Below are 13,452 nucleotides of genomic sequence, written 5' to 3' on the forward strand. Positions count from 1 at the left end.
CTCATCCCCTTCCTGCTGGCCCTTTGGGATGGTGGGAGCACTGTGGCAGCAAGGAGTGACCCACAGAAGGGCAGCCTCCATGCACAATCCTGTGTGTCACCCAAGCCACATGAATCTGGGTTTGACAGTGAAGCAAAACAAGAAACAATCCCAACACAAGGAAAACAACAGTCCTGTGCATTTGGAGGGAAAAAATAAGTTCACATTGACAAAACAGCACCACTCCATGTCTGTGTGTGTAAGCAGACAGTGTTCTTCTGCATATCAGCTTTGCACTCCCCCAGTAAAAAATAAATGGGCCTAAAATGTTGCCCACCCTGAAGTTCCCAGGCATTGAGATCAATTTCATTCAGGAATTGAGCCCACTGCAGGGAGACAGGCATGAACTTCTTATGAACTGCCTCCTCAGGCTGAAGCAGGAACCTCAAACAAGTGTAACAGTGAATCCACCCCACTGACAACATTAGAAAAATGGTGTTTGCACAAACATGAGAGTAGAGCTTCCCTGGATGTAGGTGTGGGAATTTCAGCTGGCCTGAAGCTCCATGTAAAGTAACAAAGAAAAAAGGGCCTCTCCCAAGAGAGAAGGCTCTCTTTCTGCAGACAAACCACTGGGAGCTAATAAAATCCAACTCCACCTCCCAGCTCCAAGGCATCAGTGATGGAGGAGTCTGCCCAGCCTGTGAGGTCAGGCTGCCTTGCTGCAGCACACAGAAAGCACTCACAGGATGGTCCTTACCTGATGTTGCAGAAGATTGTTCCACTATTCCAACCTTCACCACCTAAAGGGGGCAAAACAGAAGAGCTCTATCAAACAAGAGCTCCCTGAACTTGAGGAACCCAAACCCCAGCCCTGAGCTCATCTCTGCACTCCCCAAGGCACTGTCCCTGCAGTCAGAGTAGTTCAGGAGTCCTCTGAGAGCCAGGCAGGTCCTGGCAATGTCCAGCCAAGCAGTGCCAGCTCACGGCCCTGCCCTGACCCACACAAGGGACAGCACAGACCCTACAGGGCTGTCACATACCTGCCCAGCTCTGCAGCCATCAGCTACAGGGAGGAGAAGGGTCAGAAATATCCCTTCAGCACTGCTCTGATGCACCTGCTGATTACAGACATGCTGCTTCCACTGCTCAGGAGCAGCCACTTCCACTTGCAGCATAGCTGGGGTTTGTGAGGAAACCACAGAAGCAACAAAGAACAGCTTCTGATCAGAGTTATCCATTCTCTAAACAAGGGAAGTGTCCAACAAAGAAGATAAAGCCCCTAGCAAAGCCTCTGGAGGCAGACAGGGACAAACCACCACATGGACAGGTCAGAAGGATCCAGATCACACTGTAATAAGGGCACAAACGTGTGTGGCCAGTCACCAGCTGGTACACCAAGATTAATGACAAATGTCACTGGCAATAGCTTGTGGAACAGAACATGCTGCAAACAAACTCCCAAGAACACACTATGCCTAGAAAGATAAAGTGGCCCTTGGTGATATAAAAGCAGAGGCCTTCTGCAGTGATAATCTGCCATGGTACACAGGGATCATCACTCTTAACACTGCAGAGAAGAGAGCCTTTTTAAGGTCCTTAAGAAACTTGTCTCCAGGGCTAATGTCTACCCTACACAAATGCTGACAAATGGGAGAGAGCTGCCAAGGGAGCTCAGGTCAATAAAAACTGCTTTAGAATGAGCACTGATGACACACAGGCTGTGTGGTTTGAAAACAGAAGTTCAATAATTTCAGACATGACCATGTCTGGATCACATCTCTAGGGAGCACATTTCTGTAATACAGGGTCCAAAAACAAAAAGGAAAAAAAAAAAGTTAATTCTTAGAAGCAAAATGCTTTGCAGAGTTTAGGGGGCAGGGAGATATATGCTCAACAGTAGATCCTGGAGAGTTGTCAGGCTCTCTGGTGGATTCTCATTAGATGCAGTCTTGAAAAAGCCCCCATGAATTCAGCAGTGTGTACACAGGCTCCCTGAGGGCTCACTGGCTTGGGAGAGGAGGCATTTGTGCTGTATGTGTTAAACACCAAGAGGATGTTCCACAAACTGTCACTGCCTGTGAACAAGGGGAGCAGGGTTAGGGGAGGGACCAGCCACACAGAAAACTGCCTGCAGCCACCTTGATCTGCAAGCCAGGCAGGAAATCTCTTCTGGCCTTTTCCTCCTGGTTGGCTGACTGAAGATGCTCAAGTTCAGACACATGGCAGGAACACAAGGTTAAACACTTTCCCTTCCCTCCACTCAGGAGGGGCATGAGAACACTGCAGGTCCAGCAGGCCTCCATCCAGGAAAGCTGCACAGCCAGCCCACTGTCCCTCCAGGAAGAGGCACATCCTGTTAACTCTCCTGGACACTGCCTGTCAGCCCAAGGCAGCCTGAGCCTGGCCCCTTGCAAGGCTCCACTCCCACCACTCTGAGCCCAGCTGAGCAGCATGGCACTGCCCTGCCCATTTCTGGGGCACAGACTGCACAGTCCAGCTGCAGGACACCAGGTTTTGCACCCCAAAAGTGCAGCCAACATCAGCTGCAAACCCAGAAGTCACTGGCTCCCTCTCTTCCTTGTCCAACAGCTCTGAGCAGGCTGCAGCTGAAGGGAAGAGCCTCAGTGCTCATGTCCAGCCTCAGACTTTGTGAGACACCTGCAATTGGGATTTCACTGGGTCAGGAATGCTTCAGAATCAGGAGCAAGCAGCACTGATTTCACCCTCACCACCAGTGACACAGGAAGTCAGTCTGTGCTTTCAAGGCAAGTTTTTTGGGGGGCTGGCAATGGTATGTACACACCAAAGCAATTCCACCACTTTCACATAACCAAATCCAGACTGGAAAAGCACTGCTAATGTCAGAACAACAATCATTTCAGAGAAACTGGATAAGCACTCTGAGCCCCATTTGCTTGCACAAAATACAGGACTAAATCAGTCCCGAAAAAAAAGCTTGCAGAGCCCAACAACAGTCTGGGATGTTCCAAGTCCTCTAGGCTTTCCATGTTAGTGGGAAAGGTGAAACAACTGTTTTGTAAGAGCAGTCCTTCAGTAGAAATTGCAGTTCGTGGGAAATACAAGTTGCCAGCAAAGCTCATCAGCAGGGCACAAACTGGGGAGATGTGTCTCTCTGCCTTTGCAGAAGGCCTCTCCCCATCAACAAACAAAAGCAGATTGTCATCTCAGGAATACTGCAGAGAGACACTCTCACTATGAGGAGACACAGAGTGAAAGCAGGGTCAGCCTGAGGGCAAGAGAGACTAAGCTCTTTAAATGCCTAGGGATTTCAGAGGAGCTCTGATGCACTGAGGGACACAGAGGGGACACAGAGGGGACGTGTCAGGGTCACACCGAGCAGGCACAGCAAGGCCAGCGGGCAAGGCAGCAGCAGGAACTGGGAAGAGGAGATCCCAGAGCTGAAGAGCAGCCAAGGGGTTTCTTCTAGCTGCAGGTCAATGACTTTACACCTAAAACTTAATGCATTGAAGAGGATGATCAAATAAGGGGAGGGGAGCTACAAAAGGCAAAGAGCACACAGTGCATGAAATACAGTGACAGAAGAACAAACATGGCCCTGTCCAGACACTCTGCACCTCAGATGGGAACACTTAAGGACGGGGGAAAAACGAGGGACTATCCCAAATAAATAACAGGGGTATAAATTGCCTTCCTGCCAGGATGTACTCTTAACTTCCCAGGAACAGATGGGATGCTAAGAGGATGGGAGACCATCAGTGACAAGCATGCAGAGAAATCACAGTGAAACAGCAAATTTGGCCAAAGCAATCAACCAGAGCAATGCTAGGCACAGCATCCCTATGATCAGGTTTCCAGGGACACATCACATTCCTGTCTGAGACGTAAAATACACCCTGTAGTTTGTTGAAGTGTCTTAGAAGTTTGCTTAAATATCAGGCAGCTGCATCCAACCATAAGACAGATTTTCACACTATCATTTGCCTTATAGCACCCAATGGCTTCTGCTCCACTCCAGGAACCTGGTAAGTTTGGGTTAACACCTGAGAACATATCCCAGCTTGCTTGAGACAGCATCACCACGACAACACTCACCCCGACAAAGGGAATGAACTTCTGCGAAGATTCTTCGTCGGGGCTAAAGGCAAAGAGAAGAGAGTTGTTAGCAGCTCGCCTCCACCCCGCGCCATACTCACTGCATAGGTGGCATTCCAGCATGCAGCAGGGACAGAGGATGCAAGCGCCACTCCAGCCTCCTCTCGAGGCCCCTGCCAGCACCAGGAGCCTGCAGGGGCGGCAGGAGCACGGCCTAGGGGGGAGCACAGCCTACGGCAGAAAGGCTCTTCCTCCCTCCCTCACGCTCCACAGAGAAACATGCTTGGACGTGGCAGTGGCAGTCACCACAGACACACGGCCTCCAACTGCGAGGAAACGGATCTGTGCCACCACAACACACAGCGCTGGGTGTTACTGACTGGAGTCCGGGGCGCTGTGCCCGCACGGCCTCACAGTGTACCCCCTTGGAGCCGGGTGCCACGGCCGGCACATCTCCTGTGGGGCACATCTCCCTTGGAGCCGGGTGCCACGGCCGGAACATCTCCTATGGGACACATCTCCAATGGAGCCATGTGCTACAGCCGGCACATCTCCCATGGAGCCGGGTACCACGGCCGGCACATCTCCCATGGAGCAGGGTGCCACGGCCGGCACATTTCCCCTTGGAGCCGGGTGCCACGGCCGGCACGCCCCCGAGTCGTGGCCCTGCCGCGTTACAAGCCGGGACCTGCCATGACTGCCGCAGCACTGGCACGGCCGCGCCCTCATGGCCGCGCCCTCATGGCCGCGCCCTCATGGCCGCGCCCTCATGGCCGCGCCCTCATGGCCGCGCCCTCATGGCCGCGCCCTCATGGCCGCGCCCTCATGGCCGCGCCCTCATGGCCGCGCCCTCATGGCCGCGCCCTCATGGCCGCGCCCTCATGGCCGCGCCCTCATGGCCGCGCCCTCATGGCCGCGCCCTCATGGCCTCCCTGCTGCCGGCAGCTTCCACAGGCACAGCCCCAGCACCGGGCACGCAGCCATAGCAGGGCCCAGCCCAGCCAAGGGCACACCAGCCCCAGAAACAGCCGGAGACAACGCCACACACATCTGGAGAGCCCCTCTGCTCTGGGCCCCGCCAGGAAGATGAGGGTGAAGAAAGGCAATGAGGCCACAGTCAAACCCAGCAGGAATTAGGGGGCAAAGACAAGAGGAGGAAGAGATGGACGAGGAGGAAGGCAGGCCAGAAGGGCCTGCAGAGCCATTGCTCCCTTCAGTGGCAACAGAGGTGAGCAGAAGACCACAGGAGCACATCCACATGTTTGGAGGAGCTACAGCTCAGCAGAGGGAAGTGACTGCACAGGCAAGACACACATTTCTCAGTGACTGAGCACAGGAAACAGGTAGGAAGCACACAAACACAGACTTCTCATGTTTCTCTTCCTGTGCATCCCCCAGTGGTCAGAAAAATCCATCCAGCATTGCTTTCATCCAGAATTTAGCTGGGAGTAGCATAAGTACTGCAGGTCTTTCTATGCTGTTTCCAGCACAGATCAGAAATGCACCAAATGCACAAACGTTGTTAACCTGTGCGATCAGAACAGGTTGGACACTTTCCTCTAAGCCCCAAGGAAAGGATGTCATAAAACTGCAGTGAACATGACTCAGCCAGAATTCCCTCTGGTCTAAAGCAGAGCACGATTTTGCATACAGCCTCTTGCTTTGGCTCAGCTCTGCTGATCCATCTTTAAGAAAAAGCCAGGGCCATTGCTCCCTTTGTACCTCACACCCTCAGGCACTGCACCCTCGCTGCTCTCCTCAAGCACAGGACAAAGTGACCAAGTCCCTGATTCCGTGCTGGAAGGCAGGAAGGTCCCATCTTTGCAAAAACCTCTGCAGGGCCCAGCAAACACATCTCCTACAAACAGGACGTTTCCAGCTCCAGGTTTGCAAAGGGAAAGGAGAAAACCACAGAGCTGTTGGGAGAGGCACAGAACAGAGGCTCAGCTCTCTTCTCTTTCCTTCAGCTCCCTGGATTTGGAGGCTGGCAGAAAGTGAGCCCCACTCACCAAGAGAGAAGCACCACAGCCACCCAGTGATCTCTCAGCTACTGATGGCTTTGCTCTGAGCTCTGAACAAACCAGCCATGTCCAGTTCCAGCAGAAAACTCATTCTTGTTCCCCTGAGAGCTCTGATTCCCACTGCAGTGAAATACATCAGTTGCTTCAGCCACCATTTATCAGGGCCCACAGCGATGCACAGGCTGCTCCTGAAGCAATGCAGCTGGATTTCAGCTCAGCCAGCCTAGTCCCGTCACACATCCTCCTGGGAACTCTGCTCTTGCACATGAGTCTCTGGAAATGCAGCTTATCAAAACAGCTGTTCTTCTTGTGGATGAGAGAAAAGATGAGAAGACCATGCTTGCTCTTCATTTCTTCCTTCATGCTCTTCCCAATTTTTGTTCTTCAGGAACTCAAGATCCCAAAACATGAATTCAGAATCCTTTCACCTCGGTAACAGCTGCTTTGATTCTTCCTCCTATCACAGCCCTGCAACTGAAATATCTCCCAACTCTGGAAAGGTAGCTAGGGTTAACTCCACAGAGGGTTAACTCCACATGCCCAAGGCTTTTTTTTTCTTTTTTTTTACCCACAAGGCTTCTGAAGGCCCTGCTACCTCAGCTGTAATTTAATGTCAGACGTGGCCCAAGTTTGTGATTTTTAGCAGTAATTGATGTGACCAGGAGGGTCTCAGGCACCACCTTTATTCCAGTCAAGTCCTGAAGGAGGCAACAGAAAAGAGAGGACTTCTGTCACTGAAGGACTGTCAGGCCTCTGGGCCATTTCAGGCCAGGTACCACCACCACCACTCACCTATGAAATGGAATCTGTCCTGCCCCCTGGGCAACTCCAGCTGTCTGCTGGCTAACACTGTCCTGCTTCCACCAGGGCCAAACCAAACAAGGGACAAAGCAACACCAGGTCCTCGTGACACATCACACGAGTCTCCTCTCAGCCTTCCCAAAAACCTCCTTTCCAGCATCTTCACTTTCCTGTGGTGGGCTGGACATAACCAACAGGACATCCATCATTTCTCGAGCCTTGACTCTCCTCTGCTGCACTCCTGTTGCATTTCCAGCAGCTGCCCAAGGAGTTTCCTGCAGTAACCAGCAGGTAAGATGAGCTCTGCTGAGCCAGAGGAGGGACCAGGCCCCTCTTGGCCAGCCAGATTCAGGTCCAGCAGCTGCTGCAGGGTGTGTTTGAGGAGAAGCACTCAGAGCAATGACCTGGACTGCTCAGCCACTGCCCTGCAGGGCCTCTGAGACACACAGCAGGCAGGATCAGTGTAATCTGTGCTCCCTACTGCCCAGGAGCCCTCCAATCCAAGGGAACTGGGAGCAAGAGCTGGGAAGTGCTCCCAAAAGCTTTTGGTAAACACATAACCAGGCAGGCAGTGATCCAGCCCTTGCCCTGACAAGTGAGCAATGCTTCCATTTCCAACAGCCAGGCTGCTCCCCAGATCCATGCAAGGGCTATCCAGAAGCCACAGGGCATGAGCTGTGCTGGGCACTGAATTACAGTGGGTGACACCAGCCCAGCAATCCAGCTGCACTGGGAATTGTGAGAGCTGACTCTCAGGCCTCAGACACCACAGGGTTTCTTTCAAGAAAGCAATGCAGAGACACATCAGTGACATGCCCCTCGTGGTGAGAGGCCCACCCCATCCCCAGGGTCTCAGCTCCCCAGGTGCTGCCTGGATTGCACTGCTCCTTCAGAATTCAGCAACCAGGGCTTCTCCCAGAGCTCACAGACACAGTCAGTCACCCAGTGTAACTCAGAGGAGCTGCAATGGCACTTCATTTCCTTTGAGAACCCCCCTCCTCCCAGCCAGCCCCTGTGCTTTCAGGTAAGGTCAGCAGGTGCTGCAGAAGACCAGGACAAAGCTTTGGCACCATTGCAGTCCATCACAGGCAGTTCATGCGCCAACCTTTGCCATGACAAACAGAACAAGGGCACGGGGAGAGAGCGGGGTCAGAACAGGGACAGCTGGCAAGAGAGTTGTGAAGCAGCTCATCACATACAGCTACATCCTAGAGACTGGCTGGGCTTTCCTTGCACCACTAGGACTTGTTTAACAGAGCAAATGCCAGGATTCTGGGAGAATTCTTTTGCAATGAATTTGTAGGTAGTGCTGCTTGTTTCTACCTGGACCACTGCCTTGAAAGCTGGCCTTGGAGAAGCCATTCACCTCTGGCCTCAAGGGGGAGGGAGTTGCAGTAACTTTGTGTGCTGAGTACAAACTAAAAAATGCCCAATAATCATATGATTCATATCAGGGACCCTGCAGAGCATGGGGGGTTTGGAGGCAGCTCAGAGAGCACAGCTCCACTGCCAGCACACATCTGTCTTCTCTTTCTTAAGCTCAGAGAAGTCCCATATGTTTGGGGTGCTCTGCCAGTAAGAGACTAGGCCTCAAATTTTTGATTACAGGGAGGAGATTTGCTGGTGTGCACTCAGACACTGCACAGCTGATCCTCACCCTGAGCCACTGAGTGCCACCTACAGCACTCCAGCTCTAACAGAGGGGAACTGAAAAGCCTTTTCTCAATCCTGATCCTTCTGGAGCTATGCTCTATCTAGAAAAGGCAAGGAAAAAAATCCACTTTCTCCATGTTGTACTGCTCTAACCTACTCTCTGACCAACTCCTTCATTCCCACTCAGTCTACATCCTGGGAGCCCAAATGTGTGGTCCAAAGGCACAGCAGTCACTTTCAATGCTGCATTCTGCCAGCAGATGCCATGGTTTCAAAGCAGTGAGCAGAATTCAACCCAAAGCACAAACTGTGCATCCCAGACCTGCAGGAGCTGTTAAACAAGGCAGAAACCACCAGTTCACTGGGAAAAGAGAGAGGAGCTGGGAGAGGGAACCTAAAAGGAACTGATACCTTATGGTAAAATCAAAATGAAAGCTCTTTTTCCTTTTCAGCAAGCAACCAAAGAAAAAGATAAATGTGTTATTATACTTACAACAAAGTGATACATTTGTTTAGATAGTGCTAATGGAGACACAATTTCTGTACTGTTTTTAACAATACCCTTCCTAAATTGCTGCCAGTGACAGGGACCCCCATTCCTAAAGGAAAGCACACAGGAGACACTGCCCATGCTCCAGTGAGAGCCTCTGACTCACTCTCCTTTGCTCACAGGGCACTGACCTGAAAGCAGAAATTATTTTAAGGCAGACACACAGAAATACTGAGAGATTGCAGGTTATGCCAGAGTCTGACTGTGAGTTTCAGCAATCTCTCTTCCCAATAACCTCCTAAATGAAAACTATGAATCTAAATGGATCAGACCAGCCTGGTAAAGCAGTCCTGCACACTGCCAGGAGGGATACAGCTCAAATACATTTCAGCTGTTTTCCAACAAAGTGCTGAATTGACCTTCTGGACACACTAGAAACTCAAAATCTTTAAATGTGTTGTAATGGCACAAATGAAGCTGTAACAGGATGGAGGGGGCAGAGGAAAGCAGTGCAGAACCCAGCACCTGAAGGGTGCAGAGGAAGAACCAGGCAGCCTCAGAAGGGATTCCCACTGCACTGGGGTGTTTGAGCTCCCTGCTGGTAACCAAAGTAAGTCTTCATACCAAAAACTAGATGCAGAACTGAAGGCAAGAGCTTCAAGTGCTCTGTAGCTCTTTAAATTTCATCCTTATAATCATGTTAACTTTAACAGAAGTCCACAAATACATGAAGAGACTAGACTAGTGTCTTTTACTTGACTAGTCAGTCTGGAAATACAGGAAAAACATGTAGAATGGGTGAAATTTCACTGAATCATTTCTGCATAGTAATGTGAGAGCAGACAGGAATTCCACAGGAGTGCAAAAGCAATATACTATGAGAATTTCCAAAAAGAAGGGGGAAAAGTGATGCTAAGCACACTTTCAATTTCTCCCAATTCTTAGGCAAAGGAGACACTAATAATGGATGTTAATGGAGCAAAAATGAAAAATCAAACAGAAGTAATTAAAAATTAACAACATCCACGTCTCATAGGGAGTTGCTAGTCCCTAACTGAGGAAACTCACATCAGCTGAGTTCAAATCTATCATTCTCCTCTGTCCCTTGATAACAGTGCTTCTCTACCTTTCAGTGACACTTACTCTTCCTCCTGGACCATGGCCACAGGAGGCCCTACCTACTCCTGAATCTTGTTTTAAGTCTCCAATCCTCCCTCCTGCTTATCCCTTAAGAGAAGCTGAAATGAAATCTGGTGAATGTCAGCAGGAGTCCTGGTAGCTTGCAACTGCCAATCAACAAGGATTTTGTCTCTCCTGCAAGAAGCTCTGCTATTTACACTCCAAAAAGAAAGGGGCTTAGTTCCCTAAATGCCAATGTAAAAAAGGTCAGCTCTCACAGAAGATACTCTGTGGGAGAATGCCAAGGTCCAGTCTAACACACCTAAGGTCACTGTGGTGAGACATCTCTGGAACCTAAGCACATAAAACCTGTCCATCCCCATCCTGCACTTCCCCAAACCTCTTACATCTTGAAAAAACAGAATCTCTGCACTTAAAGCAACCCTGCTGCTGTAGATTCCCTGAGTGGGACACACTGCTGGGTGCAGCCTCCCAAGGCCTTTGCTGTTCGGTTTTCAGACTGCTGGCACAACATGAGAAAAGCACTTTGCTCTCAAGCAGCAGCTGGTGCTGGGAGCCAGCAGGATGGAAGGGCCATACCTCTTCTGTTTGTAGGTCAGCATGGCTTCAGCAATGGGCAGCTGGTGAGCACAGTTTGCCCCTGCTATGTACTGAGTTATCCGGGACACGACGTCGGGCGCATCCGAAACTGCAGAGAACACAGGAAAAGCATTCAATGACTGCTCACACAATGCCAGCCCTGGCCTCCCTCAGATCTGCCAGCCCTGGCCTCCCTCAGATCTGCCAGCCCTGGCCTCCCTCAGACCTGCCAGCCCTGTTCTCCCTCAGACCACTGCCAGCCCTGTTCTCCCTCAGACCTGCCAGCCCTGTTCTCCCTCAGACCACTGCCAGCCCTGTTCTCCCTCAGACCACTGCCAGCCCTGTTCTCCCTCAGACCTGCCAGCCCTGGCCTCCCTCAGACCTGCCAGCCCTGGTCTCCCTCAGACCACTGCCAGCCCTGGCCTCCCTCAGACCTGCCAGCCCTGGCCTCCCTCAGACCTGCCAGCCCTGTTCTCCCTCAGACCACTGCCAGCCCTGGCCTCCCTCAGACCACTGCCAGCCCTGGCCTCCCTCAGACCACTGCCAGCCCTGGCCTCCCTCAGACCACTGCCAGCCCTGGCCTCCCTCAGACCATGCCAGCCCTGGCCTCCCTCAGACCATGCCAGCCCTGTTCTCCCTCAGACCTGCCAGTGCTGTTCTCCCTCAGACCACTGCCAGCCCTGTTCTCCCTCAGACCTGCCAGCCCTGTTCTCCACCTGCTGGTGGTGCCCACCAGCTCTATACCTAGCACAAGAAGCTCTGCCTACCCCAGAGCACAGTAAAGCTGAATCTGTACTCAGCATTTCTGACCAAATCTGGGGTCTTTTAGATTTGTTAAAAGCTTTTCTTTGTCCCTGCCCAGAGTCAGCTTTAGATATTTCATGCCTTGGCTGCAGGTGTCTGCCTGGACAAAGTGCCTGGCCATGTCTCCCAGGTGAGCTGCTCTTACACCAGCACTGAGTTACCTGAGTTTCTGATGAACTCATGGCCCTGCTCAGTTGGCCAAAAAGACTGAGGGGCACACAAGGGTAGGAAGAGCACAAAGATCCTGTGATTTTGTGAGACTGTGGTTCATTCAAGTTGACACAAAGACATTTGCTAAATGCCTTCCATACTTCTTTGGTTTCTACCAAAGAGCCTCAACTGTGAGATCCCAGGAACACAAGTGACCTTCAACAGGCACTTCCATACTTTAAAATGGGCATTTTAACCCAGACTCTTTGTATTTGAACAGTGAACTGGTAAGAGTTATTTGGTAAGATCTCTCTGCCAAATCTTCTTGTGCCATTATGGAGTTCCTGTGCAGCTGCCACCACACAGACAAAAATGCAGAATGTACAAAGTCTGCACTATACAAAAATGAGGTGGACTTTTCCTTATAGCATACAATCAACTAAGGAACAGATATGGCTCTTTCTGGGTTTCCACAGGTAATGAAGTATTCCTAATTCAGACACAAAAATCAAGTCTGTATTGACATTTTTCTGCATTTTCAAGTGCACCAAGTAATTAAAGGAAACCAGTTCCATACACCAGTTCTTCCCTGAATTCAGGATTAAAGGAAAGTGTAGCTTGGACAGCATACTAGGAGATTTTTAGTCCAGCCTCCTGCTCCAAACAGGGCTGACTTCTGCTGGAAACAGCTCTCAACAATTACCCCTGAAGAGGTCTCTCTCCTCCTCTCATGGCTAGAGGACTTCCAGGAACATTCTGGGAGTCTCAGGAACTCTGCAATTCCAACAGGGAGAACCACATTGCAACACTCGTGGTGCTACACAAACTTCAGAGCTTTTTCCTTCTAATGAAATTTCTGTGTGGGCAATGCTGCCACAACAGCATCAAATCTCAAGCCTTCACATAGCCCTTAATGTGGTAAATCCTCCTTTCTCCTGTTCCTTTCCATTCTTGAAGAAAAGGAGGGAGAAACTGTAAGCATTCATATTTTAAACAAATTAGCACTTTGACTGAAGTAAGGTTTTAATCTGGCCTAGAACAAACTCAGATCAGAACAGGAACTTGTTGGTCTGACCTAGGGCAGCTCCCACTTGTTACCACACTGGTGAAGAACAAAATTCTTCTTTAATGAGAATGTTTTCAAGTCTGCTGGCAGGATCTTTCTCACACACAACTAACAGAAGTTAATCTTCCCAGAGCTTCCAGTTTTCCAAAGGTTTTAGGCTGCACAGTTCCTGAAGGAAAGCAATGTACTGAACTTAGGAGCAAGACCTCCACATCAAAGAACAAAGCTGAGAGCTAGGTAAGAACAGCATGACTCACAGGCAGCTAGTTAATGCCTCTGGGAGCCAATAACTGGGAGCAAACCACCATGGGCAAGACTTAGAAAGGTCAGCATCTGAAATGGGAATGTGGTGGAGTGAGAAGAAAAGAGGAACAAAACCACTTGTCTGCTTCCTCTTGTATTTACTTGACCTCTGCTAAAATTACTCACTCGAGCTTTTCATCCCACACAGGCCAGACAGACACAGAGTCTTACCAGTGGTCTGTGCTTCAAGTTTGTTGAACAGATCTCTCCAGGCCAGATCTTGGAAGAAGTTGTTGTATCTATAATCTACAGACCCCAGATACTTGGCCACTGGATGAGAGCCTAAGAAAGAAAGGAAAACATCACAGCTGTGTTCTCCAGCACTGGACACAAGCATGGGTTTGTTCTGCAAGGAATTAAACCCCAAAATCAAAACCACACTAGACACC

General features: G+C 50.5%; 1 protein-coding gene across 9 annotated transcripts in view; it reads right to left on the bottom strand.

Annotated features, from left to right (window-relative positions):
* PACS2 (phosphofurin acidic cluster sorting protein 2) overlaps window positions 1-13,452 on the bottom strand; it is a 78,496-nt gene that overhangs the window by 12,229 nt on the left and 52,815 nt on the right. For all 9 annotated transcript variants that reach the window (XM_059478380.1, XM_059478377.1, XM_059478376.1 and 6 more), the window contains 4 exons: window positions 13,235-13,345; window positions 10,741-10,849; window positions 4,057-4,099; window positions 740-782 (listed from right to left, as the gene is read on the bottom strand). In XM_059478380.1, the coding sequence (XP_059334363.1) occupies window positions 740-782; window positions 4,057-4,099; window positions 10,741-10,849; window positions 13,235-13,345 (306 nt within the window). The remainder of the gene's footprint in view (window positions 1-739; window positions 783-4,056; window positions 4,100-10,740; window positions 10,850-13,234; window positions 13,346-13,452) is intronic.

Source organism: Ammospiza nelsoni, chromosome 9 (genome assembly GCF_027579445.1).
Source record: "Ammospiza nelsoni isolate bAmmNel1 chromosome 9, bAmmNel1.pri, whole genome shotgun sequence".
NCBI classification, from domain to species: domain Eukaryota; kingdom Metazoa; phylum Chordata; class Aves; order Passeriformes; family Passerellidae; genus Ammospiza; species Ammospiza nelsoni.